This window comes from Lagenorhynchus albirostris, chromosome 2, assembly GCF_949774975.1.
Source record: "Lagenorhynchus albirostris chromosome 2, mLagAlb1.1, whole genome shotgun sequence".
Classification (NCBI taxonomy): Eukaryota; Metazoa; Chordata; class Mammalia; order Artiodactyla; family Delphinidae; genus Lagenorhynchus; species Lagenorhynchus albirostris.
In genome coordinates this window covers 4,722,847-4,739,572 of record NC_083096.1, presented here as the reverse complement: position 1 = coordinate 4,739,572, position 16,726 = coordinate 4,722,847, and the positions used below count along the sequence as shown (strand labels likewise).

The 16,726-nt window shown below is 37.3% G+C and overlaps 1 protein-coding gene across 3 annotated transcripts in view; it reads right to left on the bottom strand.

Moving 5' to 3' along the window:
- DENND1B (DENN domain containing 1B) overlaps positions 1 to 16,726 on the bottom strand; it is a 260,094-nt gene that overhangs the window by 130,183 nt on the left and 113,185 nt on the right. For 2 of the 3 annotated variants that reach the window (XM_060126890.1, XM_060126894.1), the window contains 3 exons: positions 12,942 to 13,022; positions 7,679 to 7,732; positions 4,849 to 4,959 (listed from right to left, as the gene is read on the bottom strand). In XM_060126890.1, the coding sequence (XP_059982873.1) occupies positions 4,849 to 4,959; positions 7,679 to 7,732; positions 12,942 to 13,022 (246 nt within the window). Of the gene's footprint in view, positions 1 to 4,848; positions 4,960 to 7,678; positions 7,733 to 8,941; positions 9,002 to 12,941; positions 13,023 to 16,726 lie in introns of all 3 variants that reach the window. The other variant, XM_060126905.1, reaches the window with a different exon arrangement.

Below are 16,726 nucleotides of genomic sequence, written 5' to 3'. Positions count from 1 at the left end.
AACCTATAACATCTACATTTTAATAGCTGATTTTCCGCGGATCACAAGATTTCTTTTTGCATAGGCCCTTGATGGTATTAATGAGAGAAGGGGAAAAAAGCATATGCTTAAATGCCTGGGGGCAACTATAACAAAGGAAGAGACGACAGTGTATTAGCACAATTCCTGCACTCACAGCACACTGCTTGCTCTGAGCAGTCCAGACAGGACACGGACTACACAATCACATCTCTGTAACTAATGTGCTTACAGACTCCAAGAGGGTGATATCTACCAACTAAATATTGGTCAAAATGGGAGCTAACACTCAGACATCTGCTCTAAAGAGAGCATCTCTTGTACCTGCTTCCACAGGCCACAAAGATACACTCTAGTTAACACATCACTGACAGGATGACGAGAGCTCCTGTCAGACGCTGGCCAGCTCAGTGTTGGAAACAAAACGCACGGCCCCAGCTGACTAGCTAGAGAACGTCTGGGGGACAATTACAGAGCACCTGACAAGGCTTCGTGCCTGACTGACTTGAGAGCTGATGACACGGCTTTAAACAGCAATCCTTCCCTACCTCTGGTCACAAAACAGCAAAAAGTCAACTGATACACCCTTGTAATATCATGATTTATTCCTTTGCTTTGAATACATGAGACTCTGGGCTGATGTCCTGCTAGTCTGCTATTCACTTGGGGCTTAAACCTCTAGGACCTGCCTACGGCATGTACAAAATCAACATTCTTGTTCAGGATTACCGGGAACCCTTCCGTGTGTACCGGATAATGTACACATCAGTAGGATAAACACAAAACCGATGACATTCCAATTCATTCAACTCAAAACACGGAAAAATATAATAGTGAGTCCTAACAAAATACATTTTACTATAAGGAGGAAAAACCCACGAAAAATTTTAAAACATAACAATACTCTTGATACTTTTGCTAACACAGCTCAAAACTTTTTTATTTTAAAGTTTATCGCTATAAAGATAATTACAAATTATAATTTTAACTACACACAATACCTGAGGAAGGAACACTCGGGTAGCTCATTATCTGTCAGGGTATCACCAGTAAAACCCCCGGCTAGCTATACAGTTGACAGAAATGATTCTAATAAAATTATGACCATATCAAAGTATAAATCCAAAGTTCCCAAAACTATAACAAAATTATAAATGCGAGGAACTTATACATGCTCTTCCAATAATTAAAAATTTGGCCATAGATTAAAAAGTGAAAACCGGGTAAAACACAATTTCTTGCATTAATTTTAAGTACATTATAGTCTTTGTGGTACATAAAATCCTATAAGGATGTAAAAAGCTTCACTGGCAGTAGTCTTAACCTCAATTCATTGATACGTTAACTATTCCTTCCTTGGTCGTTTCAGAGGTTCCACTAAACGCTTTCTAAAAAATATTTACTTCTAATTTATGTTATGGTACTAGTCTTTGACCTTAAACATTACTGGGCGTGGAATTTATAGCACGCATGTGTGTATATACATGAATTTTTCAAGCTAGATTCAAGTGAAGCAGCTTCCCCTACAGAAGGAGGGTGAGGAGATCATGAGAGCAAACTTGAATTATGTTTCTTTTATCAGTCCTACTGCCCCAGATGGTGAACCAAAACAAAGCTGTTAACCGAGAGGTGACATCACCACCAAGTTTTCAGGAACTTTCATGAACAACTGCTATTACGTTGACCTCAAATAGAAGAAACAACTCCCTGGGGGCTTCCCTGGTGGCGCAGTGGTTGAGAGTCCGCCTGCCGATCCAGGGGACACAGGTTCGTGCAAAAAAAAAAAAAAGAAACAACTCCCTGACTAATACCAAGCCTTTATTAAAATCATTCAAACAAAGTTAAAGGGTAGGCATGTTCATTTTTACTCTAAACTTCAGATCTAGATTATAAATTTATAGCTGATAATCATTTAATCTTATGCAGATAAAATTCTAAGCACTTCATATATACACATATGTGTGTGTGCATGTACACATATCCTTAAGCTTTAAAGCAACCCTACGAGATTAAAACTAGTATCACTCCCATGTTCCCAGTTTAAATGTGAAGAAACTGAGTGGAAGAGAGGTTACCTAGCCATTAAGAGGTGTTTACAAATTACAACAAAAAGAAACACCAACATTTTACAATACCTACCAAAAAATGTTTTTACAAAATATTTACATATATTCAGATTTCTTTCCTTTTTTAACTGAAGTATAATTGACTTGAAATATTATATTATTCTCAGGTGTAAATACAGTGATTTGGGATTTTTATACATTACGAAACGATCAGCATTATTAAGTCTAGTTACCATCTGTCGCCAGAGTTATGGCAATATTATTCAGTATGTTCTCCCTGCTGTACATTACATTCCTGTGACTTATTTATTTTCTCACTGGAAGTCGGTGCCTCAGCCCCCTTCACCTGTTTTGCCCATCCTCCCACCCCACCTCCACCTCTGGCAACCACCTGTTTGCTCTCTGTATCTATAAGTCTGTTTCTGTTTTGTTACATTTGTTTGCTTTGTTTTCTTAGATTCCACATATAAGTGAGATCATATGGTATTTGTCTTTCTCAGTCTGACTTATTTCACTTAGCATCATGCCCTCAAGATCCATCCATGTTATTACAAATGGCAAGATTTTATTCCTTTCTGTGGCTAATATTCCATTGTATATATGCACCACATCTTCTTTATTCATTCGTCTATGATGGGCACTTAAGCTGCTTCCATATCTTGGTTATTGTGAATAAGGCTGCAATGAACATAGGGTTGCAGATATCTTTCTGAATTGGTGTTTTTGTTTTCTTTGGATAAAAACCCAGGAGTGGAATTGCTGGACCACATGGTAGTTCTATTTTTAATATTTTGAGGAACCTCCATACTGCTTTCCATCAGATTTATTTCTAATGTTTCCCTACACAGACCAGCTTACACGCTCACGCCCACACTTCCTTCGGACCTCTGCTCAAACACCACCTCATGAGAGAAGGCTTCCCTGACCTCCCTACACAAAACTGAAATCTGCCCCTGACCTTTCACCCCACATTCACACACACTTTCTCCCTTATCTCTTGGTACTCAGCACCATATGACATAACAGCTATTTCTTCATTCATGTCTTCATCTTCTCTATCAGTTGGATATAAGCTCCAAGAGTGTTTGGACTTTGCTTTGCTTACTGCTCAATCCTCAGTGCCTAGAAAGTGGCGAGCACATAGTAGGTGCATAACAAATATGTTACATGAATTAATCTTGATAGGAATTTAGCTCCTAGGTCTCCAAGATAGCTTGTACAACCTTTTTAATCTTCAGGACAACATCCATATAGAAATATTCTTTATAATCTTGAAAAAACTGGCTTAAAAAAGTGATGAGGATAAGCTGTGTGGTGCAGCTAAAAAAGAAATAAATTAATAAATAAATGCAGGAAATGTCAGTGTAACCAAAAATAATGTAGTTTAAAAAAAAATGTGATGAGGAGGAAGAGAAGGGGAGGATAAATAAGAATGATTTTACCTCAACGGTAAGTTAAGCACAGCAGAAAAGCAAATATATAAAAAGTACCAAATAATTCAGATTGAATTTCTTAACATCACTTTAAGAAAATGCAAATAATTACCTGCATCACCGACTAGCACTTATTCTCTGATTGAACTACATCATTTCTCCACACTTACTCCTTCAAATGCATATAACTTGTTTTTCAATGTGTAAAATAATGTATTTTCAATTTTTTTTGAAAAGTGGGCATATCATTATTGCATTTCAAAATCTCAAGACTGTATTTTTTCAACTCTAGAGTAATGCAAATAACCCAAAATTAGCATCAGGAGACCCAGTTTCACATTACCTGTCTCCAACTATCTTATTTGGCCTTGGGGTAGCCATTTAACCTTTCTCTGAAAATATCAACACCTTTCTCATTGTTACACCCTAAAGAGATGCCCTAGAGAAATCCTGAAGCTCCTTCTGCTCTAAAATACTAAAACTTTGCAGAATAAGGTTTTTATTTCTACTTTCAGAGAACAAAACATAGGTATTATCTTATTTTTATCAGTTAGCCAAATTTCAAGGAAGCTAATTCATGAAATATTAAATAATGTTTTTAATAAATATCTCATACATTACTCAAAACTATATTTACATTTATATTAAAATTTTTAGGTCAAAAATATTAAAATATTAATGCTCGAAGTGAAAAAAATTAGAAAATCTAGCAACATACTTCTGAATGTTTTTCTATGACCCAAGAAAACTCTATTCTCCCTGCCTTTACCACAGTAATGAAGACCTTCCAGAAAAACATTTCAGTGAGTAGCATAAAACCTGTAATTTAAAAAAAACGCTATTTTGACTTTTAAGTTATTATCAGTCTGAAGAGCTCCTCCAAATCAGAACTATTATAGAACCCACTCCCAAACCACTACTTGGCAACAAAGATGAATCTACCTATTACCAGGTTAGGATAGCAGCTATTATCATGGCCCCTTGATTTCTTTCAAGTAGCTCCAATGGAAAAAGCCTCAAGTGAATAATAAAGATCTCATAATAGCTCTTAAGAATTCGTTAGATGGTAGAAGGCACTAAAATGAACTCTGGAGAGTTAAAAAGAAAAAAGAAAAAAAAAACCTCTCATCTTCTGATAAGCAAAAATAATTAACCTGACTTAATGCACCCGCGAAGGCCTTCCATAAATCAGACCTTTGTACTCCGAGAGCCAGATTAAAACCATATATCAAAAGGGTATGTAGATATTGTCTCGTAAGCACACGCAGAGCATTTCTGCCTCTGCGTGGGCTGCAGGTCTTTCCGCGCGGAGGGGAGTGTGAGATACTCACGGTGCTGAGTTTGCCGGAGGTGATGATGATGCGCCTCTCGTGCAGCATGCTGGCGTAGAGCTGCAGCATGTTGTTCGCGTCCACAGCCACAAAGTACTCCGTGAGGTTCCTCTGCACAAGCCAGAGACAACTGTGTAAGTTACAGGGAAAGTATCTGATACGTTCGCCACAGAGTCTGAAGTACGAACAATGTTAGGAGAATAAGTAGTATTCATTAAAATAATTAAATTTAATTCTATTCTGCCGCCACACAGAGCACGTAGCCTTCTACTATTATTTGAAACATAGCCCTACTCTACGAAAACATTCTCAGAGGGTGATCAGAGCATCACATCTTTCCCACCCTCCCTCCCCAGGCACCTGAAAAAGAAGCCTGTTTTTTGGGCCCCAACCTAGATCTGCTGAGTGGTAATCTTCGGAGTACAGCCCCAGGAAGCCATTTTCTAAAAAAATACTGCCAGTGGTTCTTACACACACTGAACTTTGAGAACTGCTGCTCCAGAAAATACATTTGAGTCTCCCTCTGTTTGCCAATCAGCCAGCAGGCAAAATCATTGCCTGAAACTATAGACTCCGCATAAGGCAACCACAGGATGAGATGGGTTTATAAAGCAGACCCTTGATTCTTTTTTTTTTTTTTTTTTTTTGCTGTACGCGGGCCTCTCACTGTTGTGGCCTCTCCCGTTGCGGAGCACAGGCTCCGGACGCACAGGCTCAGCGGCCATGGCTCACGGGCCCAGCCGCTCCATGGCATGTGGGATCTTCCCGGACCGGGGCACGAACCTGCGTCCCCTGCATCGGCAGGCAGACTCTCAACCACTGCACCACCAGGGAAGCCCACCTTTGATTCTTTATTAAGGAAGATCTCGTTTATATCCCATGTCAGGCCTGCTTTATACCACTATAACCAAATAAAAGTTGGTGTTAATTTGATTCCTTGACTTAACACTTCAAATTGTTTTCCCCACATAGGAACAAAACTGGGGTAAGCTGCATTAACTTTCACTTTTAGATCCTCTCCTCTTACTTATTTTTAATTCTCTGTACTCAAACTTAAGCCCATCAGAAAGCAACAAGTGATAAAGAGACTGAATGAGAGATGACAACAGACTGCAACTGCAGTGCCAGGTGCACTATGACCCAGAAGGCTAAAACTTCTAGTTGAGCAGGAAACTAAGAAATCCAATGTTTCTTCTATTTCTGTGAGGTACAGACCTTCCCAGAACAAACCAGTAATCACAGCAGGGCACATAAACGGAAACAGTGAGTGATGCTGAACTTTGTGGAGAGATTCATTTCCTGTTTTCTCTAGCTGAAGCACACCTCACCTTCTATTTCAAGTCTTCATAATACAAAATTACTTTTATGTCATTCAACGTTAATATTTTTCCTATAATCTCAAAGATAATTTCTAGATGGGGAATTATTTCTCAATGCAGAATGCTGCCTTATGTAGAGGTCCTTGCTTTTTTTTTTTCCTCTTCCCTAAACAGGACATTTTAAAAATAAAATATATTAATGGAGATGTAAAAATGTATATTCTCAGTGGCAGTTTTTCCTTAGAATGGTTCTTTAAAACTTTCAAAGTCACAGCAAAGTTTGTGAAGTTTGTTAAATCAAGCTATTAGCGGCTTATCAGTAAATTTAAGAAAGGTAAGAGGAGAGGCTAAAGCAAGAGACTGACTTGTATTAACAACCCTGATGTGAGGGGCAGGCGCGCATAAGTCAAGGCGGTGAGTCAGCCTCCAGGAAACCTAACAGACACCCACAGCCCACGGTGGACTCGCACAAGACTTGAAAGCCTGGGACGTGACCTGCTGATCTGATGGTCTATCCCAGGCCCACGTGAAGAGCAGCTGAATGCAGTCTCTCACAGGAGTTAACTGGACTCATTTGTACCAAAAACACCACTGACAGTCTCGGTTCGAAATTAGGAAATTTACAATTGTCTTCTTGGACTTTGTTCGCTCACTTATAACCCACGTGCTTTTGGAAACCAAACACTCAGTAGGTTCAAAAACATTTTTGGAAGCACAATAGAGTTCTGAGGAAAATAATACATATTCCTTAAGTTGATGTTTCCTTCACTTTGACTGAATTATTTCTACTAATTCATTTTATCTTTCCAAACAAAGCTGAAAAAAATTATGAAAGGAAATACTTCCTTTTCACACAGCATCCAAAAGTGTACTTGTCAATTCCATTTATCCATGTAAGCTTTTCTACAGAATTTTAATTTGTAATAACTACTAAAACACTGAAAATATTTCTAGTAAGGCTACAATCAGGACTCTAAATAAATGTGAACTGTAGCAATTTTATAATTTCTTGTAGTATCCTTCAAGCCTTACAAAACATGTATTACTTATATTAAAAATCAGGAAATCAAGTAGAGAACATCTAAAATTTGAAAAGATATATATATATATATACAAGGAATCTAAATACTATGGTCATTTCACTAAAGTAACTATTTGCGTGAAAATATTTCCCATTGCACGTGTTCCTTCCCTGCCAAAAGGAGTCATCTCCTGAGACCTCTCTTCTGCCTAATCTGGGGAGCTCAGGACCTAACTGAACACAGACTATCCTACTGAACTATCTCAAATGGTAGAAATCGTTTTTCTCATATAATTTGTCTTATCTACAGGAGGTAAAGTAGCAGATACATAAAGAAGAAAAAGAGATAACAACATTATTCTTTATTTTTTCATTTTTTCTCACAGAGAGTTACAATGTTTTCTATTTCTCTACAAAGAAATCCTTAAACAGTGAGACCAAAATAAATAAATTTCATAATATCAGTAGAATAAAAACAGAGAAAACTTACACTCTCCGGTATTGTTGGGAGTCCAGTTACATCAGGGGCAATGAAGTAGGAATGCTAATCAACAGAAATAAATCACATAAGAAAAGGAGAATTAAAATTTGGTAGCATTACGTATAATTTGAGATTAAAAATTTTAAAACATATCAACTAAATAAATACCAAGGACTGATGCTCAGGGTTTGCTGAATTTGAGAGATTCTTAAATGAGATAGCAGGTTTATATGAGATTTAGCAATAACTTTCTCATACAAAAAGTTTAAGTGTTGGTTAAAAATATTTCACTTTAAAATTGAAGTGGGAATCCTAGAAAAAGTTTATTAAGATGAAAAAAGCAAATTACTGAAAAATAGATAGATAGATAGATAATTTTAACACATTTGGTTTAGGGAACCTGGAAAAATAAGGCTTGTTTACCCAAGAATATATCAAAATCTATTGAGATTTTTGAGTTCCTACAGTTAAGTCCCCATAAATTTCTCTGGTACATATCAGCCACTATATTATTTAGAAAGCAGAAATAAAAAATAATTTTTTAATATTTAAAACTTCTTAAAAGGTAATTAACCCAAAATATGACTTTTATACACGCACTAAACAAATGTTAATTAGCTTCTATAACATTCAAAGCAATACAACAGTTCACAGACATATTTACACAAAAAGCATACTGTGCACACCTTCACGTTTCACAGAATGTTCCCAAATTTTACCACCCAGAATCAGAGTACAAGTCAATCACCAAAATCATTTTATTTTCTGTTCATATTAATCTCCAAAATCATTTTACTATCTCACATAAGGACCTACTTAATATTGTCTTATAATTAAAGATTTGGGGGCAAAAAACCATTCTAGCCAATACTGAGCACCACTGAACTAGTCAGAGCAAGGCTAGTTGGCACCGTCACAATGCGTGGCTTGCAGGGTGGAAGAACAAGGTCCTGAGACCCTGGACAAAACATGTGACAGACACCCATGTAGTGAGCCCACTTTGACATCACCACCACTGACACGAGGGTAAACATGGATTTGGTCTCTATTAGCTATTTGTATTTGGATGGATTTTTAATAGCACTGTATTTCATAAAGCTATGCTTTAAAAGATAGTATAAACAGAAAATATAATCTGAATGATTAATTTTCTTAAAAGAAGCAAATTTACCACTTCCCAAAGGACCAGAGTGAATCTTAAAGACATAGTGAAAGAAGTAATTAACTTCCCAATTTAAGTGATTTTCAGAAGCCAATGTCCTTTGAACTCACCCGTGCTAGGGAGGGCTGATCTTTCAGAACTTGCTCACTGGCAATAAATATCTCTTGGTTCTTACAATACATAAGAGACAAAATGAGTACTTTACTTTCATGGGAGAAATTTACACAACAATTTGCTGTGTATTTGAGACAAACCCATGTAGCCACATTATCTGCTGAAAACATTTGAATAGCATTCATTACAAATGTTTTAAATGCTGATTTGCTAGTTCTTGCTAGAAAAATCTTGAAGCACTTTAATTCTTGACTGAGAGTACAGAATTCTGTGGATATTTAATGGCTTTGAAATGTACTTTCAAAATAAGCATTTACATTAGATATTAACATTTCATAAAATCTCTGTGATATTCTAGCGGTTATAATGTCAAGTCTTGAAAAACTCATGTGATGGAATATTAATGAAATACGAAATTTTAAGAAAATCACAGCAGTTTCTCAAACCTTGTCATATTTTTATAATGGAAATTCTGCAAACAAACAAAAATTTCTTTTCCACTTGTGGAGGAACAAAAATGCCTATGACCATCAATTTTAACCTGACATCACAAAACTAAAACTGTACTAGTAGGTGAAGACAAGTGTTTTCATCCCAGTTTTGCTGGTCATTAACTGCACAGCACTGGCACGTGACTTTATAACCTATTATTGAAGTCAAATGAAATTACTGAGTGGACTTTACATAAAGGTTTATCAACCAGTTGGATTTAACAATACCTAAGATATTGTATTGAGAACAGGTGAACAAGATTTGAAACCTATCACAGACTACTGATTCAAAAGCTTATATGTGGGGCTTCCCTGGTGGCACAGTGGTTGAGAGTCCGCCTGCCGATGCAGGGGACACGGGTTCGTGCCCCAGTCCGGAAGGATTCTACATGTCGCAGAGTGGCTGGGCCCGTGAGGCCATGGCCGCTGAGCCTGCGTGTCCGGAGCCTGTGCTCCACAACGGGAGAGGCCACAACAGTGAGAGGCCCGCGTACCGCAAAAAAAAAAAAAAAAAAAAAGAAGCTTATATGTGAGGCTTAAAATATAAAAATAACCATCAGACATAGAAATACAACACAGTCACTCAAATTCCTTTACCAAGATTATTTCAGATATAATAAAAATCCTCTCCTTATCAAATGAAACGTCAACTTACTAGCAACTAACATTCAAATAGCTTTTCGTGGTATATCTAAATATATCATTTCATAAAATTCCCCAACTTTCTCAAAAACTGATTCACTAAATTTCTCAAATGGATAAAAGGGAACATCAAAAGAGATTAACTTTTTTGCCTCACATCACACATCTAGTGACTGAGATTTAAACCAAAATCTTCTAGTCTTTGGGTATTAAGAAGCCTAGACATCTTTGTCTTACAGTTCTTATTAATAAAGGTAAAGTGTTTCAATATCCAATATTTCTGAAATGTATTTTTATAAGATATTTAGTTACTCCTGAACAAATAATACTGTCAAATTTAGAGAATACATTTTTATTTCTCAGCTCTCCACAGCTGCCTCTATCATCTTAGCACTTACAGTATGTTTCCTTCACCATTTAACAAAGTGTTAGAATCACTTCATACATACAACTCTTCCACAGAAAAACACTTATTTTCAGAAAATCCAGAGCTTTTCCTCCTTCTCCAGGGCATTTTTCCTTGTCCTTTGTACTTCATTCCCACTAACTGTGAACCTGCATTCTTTCGGCTTCAATGACGTCATACAAATCTGAGTTTCTCCTTAACTGCTCCTTCCTCCAGTCCTCTCCCTCCATGTACTCTCTTCTTCCATACAACTTCTTCGGGCAATTAGACCTTACCCTCTGCTCTATCCTCTCTACATTCTGCCCTTTAAATTGCTCAGTTATTCCTACAACCATGTCTGCAGATGACTCCCCGATTTGGGTTAACAACTCCAGGTTAGGGCTTCCCTGGTGGCGCAGTGGTTGAGAGTCCGCCTGCCAATGCAGGGGACATGGGTTCGCGCCCCGGTCCGGGAAGATCCCACATGCCGCAGAGCGGCTGGGCCCGTGAGCCATGGCCGCTGAGCCTGCGCGTCCGGAGGCTGTGCTCCGCAGCGGGAGAGGCCACAACAGTGAGAGGCCTGCGTACCGCTAAAAAAAAAAAAAATTCCAGCTTATCCTTAGCTTTCCAGCCCCCAATCTCTAAATGACTACATAACATTTATTTCCACTTTGGCATTAAGCAACAAATGAGGATTCAGACATAAAGGGGCAGAGAACATTATGCTGTTAACAACAAGGGAACATTTCACAGAGGTGGGAACTGAGCTAGTTCTAAAGATACATAGTCTACAAGAGGTTTTAGAGGAAGCTGTACAACCAAGAAAACACAATGTTCACTCGAGAAGATGAACAGAAAACTGTGACCAGAGTAGAGAATCAATTCGTGGGGAAAAAAACTGAGACAGAAAAGTGAAAAGCTGGATTGAGGCTAAGAAGTGGATGGTCCTGAAAGGCCAAAAATTTGGACAAATTCTACCGAAGATGGGGGACTACTAAAGGTTTTCATCAGGGGACTTTACATAGTTGAAGGAAGTTTGATCTTACAGCCTTTAGAAGGGACTGGAAGGAGAGGCTGTAGACTAAGGACTGCTTGAAGTGATGAGCGCCCAGACTAGGCTGCTGCCACCAGAAATATAAAGAAGGAAACCACAGAGGAGAATATTATGATCAAACAAAATTACAGGGGGAAATCTAAGCAAGAAGAAAGTTATTACCAAAGAAAGAATGAAATAAGGCTAACAGTTTCCTTATCTTGCAAATACCGTATGCTAACACATATATATGGAATCTAAAAAAAAAAAAAAAAGGGTTCTGACAGACCTAGGGGCAGGACAGGAATAAAGACGCAGATGTAGAGAATGGACTTGAGGACACGGGGAGGGGAGAAGGGTAAGCTGGGACGAAGTGAGAGAGTGGTATGGACATATATACACTACCAAACGTAAAACAGATAGCTAGTGGGAAGCAGCCGCATAGCACAGGGAGATCAGCTTGGTGCTTTGTGACCACCTAGAGGGGTGGGTTAGGGAGGGTGAGAGGGAGACGCAAGAGGGAGGAAATATGGGGATATATGTGTACGTATAGCTGATTCATTTTGTTGTACAGCAGGAACTAACACAACATTGTAAAGCAATTATACTCCAATAAAGATGCTAAATATCAAACAACCACCAAAAGACCTATTAACACGATTACATACATTTCAAATTGCTTTCTCCTTCAATTTCTCTTGCATCATTATATATTTTCCTTCCTTAATCAGGACAGTTTATTGTTATTTTGGAAGAACCAAAATCAACATAGGTAAATTTTAACATTCTATTATATGCCAAATTAATGAAGAAAATTAACGAAAACATTCATATTTTGTGATTATTAATTTTGAACACTTACAAAGCCTCCCAAAGTACTAGGGTGATTTTAGTTATAGACAGTACAGTTCATTAAAAGTTTCAGTGGTAAATAATCTATACCACCACAACCTTACTGCTTTGAGAAACTTTAATCATATTTCCAGTATTTGGTGATTATACTAAAAGATGTATTGAAGTATGGGGAAAGAGTTTTTTAACCCAGAATCTTTATCATATAGTTGGTTATATAGTACATTTTCAATACTTATTATGTACTGTTTTCATTTTATGAGGGGTATTTGGTATTGTATACTTGTGTGGGTGTGGGTGTGTATTTTCTTATTATGGACAGATTTTACCTGAAAATCAATGTTCCTTGCAATCAAAATATTCTCAGATATTTGGTAACTTTTAGCATATAATTTAAAAATCTGTGATTTAACAACTACCGAAGTATACATCTATCATGTCATGTTATGATAGTTAAAGCATGTCAGAAAGCCTCAATATCACCATGTAGTAATGTCAGTACAGGCATTAAAGTCTTCATGGCAGCATGGGTGACTCAGCAGAGTTTCTAAACTGCTGTGACTCAAAACATCAATTACTGACTCAATACTTACCACACTCAAATTGACAGGAGTGTTTGCCTTTGGTACTGGCTGGTTATAGAGTGATTTGAGAGTTTCATTCAAATCATCTTCCTAGAGTTAAAAAAAAAAAAAAGTACATTTTATAAATGAAATAGGAACTAAGTAAATACAATTAAAACTACTTGACAAAATCATTCACTGTGCCTACTCACTTCAGACGTGTTATATACAGGCAGACCCTGGAGATATGGGGGGTTCAGTTCCAGACTACCGCAATTAAGCAAATATAGCAATAACGCGAGTCTCATGCATTTTTCAGTATCCTAGTGCATATGAAAGTTATGTTTACACTACACTGTAGTATATTAAATGCGCAATACCATTATGTCTTAAAAAAACGACGTCATACCTTAATTTAAAATACTTTTTTAGCATACTAAACAATGCTAACCATCATCTGGGCCTTCAGCAAGTCAGAATCTTTTCACTGGTGGAGGGTTTGCCTCGATGTTGACTGCTGCTGACTGATGAGGCTGGTGGGTGCTGAAGGGTGGGGTCGCCATGGCAGTTTCTTCAAACAAGGCAATAAACTTTGCTGCATCAACTGACTCTCCCTTTCATCGGCAGTCTGCAATGCTGTTTGATAGCATTTTACTCACAGTAGAATTTATTTCAAAATTGGAGTCAATCGTCTCAAACCCTGCTGCTGCTTCATCAACTAAGCTCATGTTATATTCCGAATCCTTTGTTGTCATTTCAACAATCGTCACGGCATCTTCACCAGAAGTAGATTCCATCTCAAAAAGCCACTTTCTTTGCTCATCCATAAAGAAGCGATTCTGTTCAAGTTTTATGATGAGATTGTAGCAATTGTCACATCTTCAGGCTCCACTTCTAATTCTCATTTCCTTGCTATTTCTACCACATCGGCAGTTACTTCCTCCAGTCAAGTCTTGAATCCCCCCAACTCAAAGTCATCCAATAGGGTTGGAATCAACTTATTCAAGCTCCAGTGAATATTGATATTTTACCTCTTCCCATGAACCAAAAGTGTTCTTAATGGCATCTAAAATGGTGAATCTTTCCCAGAGGGTTTTCAATTTACTGTGCCCAGATCCATCAGAGGAATCACTATCCGTGGCAGCTACAGTCTCCCGCAATGTATTTCTTAAATAATAAGACTTAATAATAAATTTTAAAATGATAAATACAATAAATATAAACATAAATTTAAAATAATGATAATAATAAATAAAAGTCAAAATTACTCCTTGATCAATGGGCTGAAGAATGGATGTTGTGTTAGCAGGCGTGAAGAAAACAATAATCTTGTTGTCCATTTCCATCAGAGCCCTTGGGTGACCAGAGGCACTGTCCATGAACAGTAATATTTTGAAAGGAATTTTTTTCTGAGCAGTAGGTCTCAACAGTGGGTTTAAGATATTCAGTAAACCATGCTGTAAACAGACGTGCTGTCATCCAGGCTTTGTTGTTCCATTTATAGAGCACAGGCAGAGTAGATTCAGCATAATTCTTAAGGGTCCTAGGATTTTTGGAATAATAAATGAGCAATGGCTTCAACTTAAAGTCACCAGCTGCACTAGCCCCTAAGGAGTCAGCCTGTCCTTTGAAGCTTTGAAAAGTAGGCACTGACTTCTCCTCTCCAGCTATGAAAGTCCTAGATTGCATCTTCTTCCAACAGAAGGCTGTTTCCTCTACACTGAATATCTGTTGTTTAGTGCAGCCACCTTCATTAATTATCTTAGGAGATCTCCTGGATCTTGCTGCAGCTTCTACATCAGCACTTGCTGCTTCACCTTGCACTTTATGTTAAACGGATGGCTTCTTTCCTTAAACCTCATTAAACCAACCTCTGCCAGCTTCAGTCTTTCCTTCTGCAGCCTCTTCGCCCCTCTCAGCCTTCGCAGAGTTGAAGAGAGGTAGGACCTTGCTGTGGATGAGGCTTTGGCTTAAAGGAATGTTGTGGCTGCTTTGATCTTCTATCTAGACCACTAAAACTTTCTCCATATCAGCAATAAGGCTGTTTTGCTTTCTTACCATTCATGTGTTCACTGAAGTAGTACTTTTAATTTGCTTCAAGAACTTTTCCTTTGCATTCACAACTTGGCCAACTATTTAGTGCAGAGGAATGTTTGCATTTTCCATTTTAATTTTAAAATCACAAACCTAGTTTTTAAGAAATAGGTACAATTTAAGTAAGATTATTGTACTAAGATGCAACTTTGATGCAAGATGCAAATATTCTAAATACTTCTTTTCTAAGTAGCTCTTAGTTACTATTTGCCCCATGCTAAACGGGATGACGTAAAATATATAACACATCTACTTTATGGGGTTTGTACAGTAATAATGTACCTTGATGTGCACACTCACTTTTCTGAATTACACATACAAATCCAGTAATAAATACGTGAAGGTAGCTTCTCATATACATAGTTATTTTTATTCTCTCTTAAAATGTTTATGTTGGGAGAATAAACCAAAGGTAAAGGCAGTTGTTCAAAGAAGTTAATCATTCATTTTAAGGGATATGGATACAAGACACACATGACTTCTCACAATTTCTCATAACTTGACTATGAAAACTTAATAATTCAGATCTCTACAAATTCTTGCAAGAGTGTGTACTCAAAACTGCCTATTTTCGTTAGTATATATATGTCAATGCTACTCTCACTTCACCCCAGCTTCCCCCTCTCCCCCGTGTCCTCAAGTCCATTCTCTATGTCTGCGAATGTAAAATAGACAGCTAAAGGGAAGCAGCCGCATAGCACAGGGAGATCAGCTCGGTACTTTGTGACCACCTAGAGGGGTGGGATAGGGAGGGTGGGAGGGAGGCTCAAGAGGGAGGGGATATGGGGATGTATGTATGCATATAGATGATTCACTCTGTTGTACAACAGAAACTAACACAGTATTGTGAAGCAATTATACTCCAATAAAGATCTATTAAAAAAAAACAAAACTGCCTATTTGAAATTCTCTTTAGAATGACCTAACAAGAAGGACCCTAAAGCATTCATCACTTGACCATTTAAGCAGTGAAATGTACCACAGGATATTCTGGATGATAGTGATGTCCTGTGTATACAAAATCCTTATGGAAACAAATTTTTTAAATGTCTAGCTTTTAAGAATCCTTTGTAGTTGCCTAATGCTGATCAGGTAAGGATAACTGACTGTGAATCTAAATTCCAATCTAAATACCCTGTGGCACTGAATTAACAATGAAAAGAAAAATTATTACACTCATAGATTTACTTCCAGTTATTGATTAATACTGTGAACTTATAATAGTTTTTTCCTCTAATTAGGAACACAAATGTAGTCTCCCTCACTTCCTCTCTTCAGGAAAACACGGTATGTTTTTTTACATATTCCAGTACTACGTATGGTCTCAGGGAGCATATGACATACAATAAGTATAAGTATTAAGTTTCTGAAGGTAACATATTCAAAAGTTGGACAACTAATACAATTAATGTTGGTTCCACATGTTTACTCAAAAACACAAAGCACAAGAAACTATAATGAAGTAGAATTCTGGTTTTGGGTTTTCGATGCAATAATTGAATACTGCTATTTCCAGTTATTTTCTTAGGAAAATGAATGACTGAATAGCTTAAATATAAAATTGTTCAAGTGTAAAATGACCTTCTAATGAATATTTCACAGAAGTACATCAAGTGTAGAGAGGGAAATGTTTACACACACAGCACACGCACACAAACCCTGGACTTTTGACAAACACTAAAAACATGCTATTATGTTATAATAATAAAATTTGATTGCCA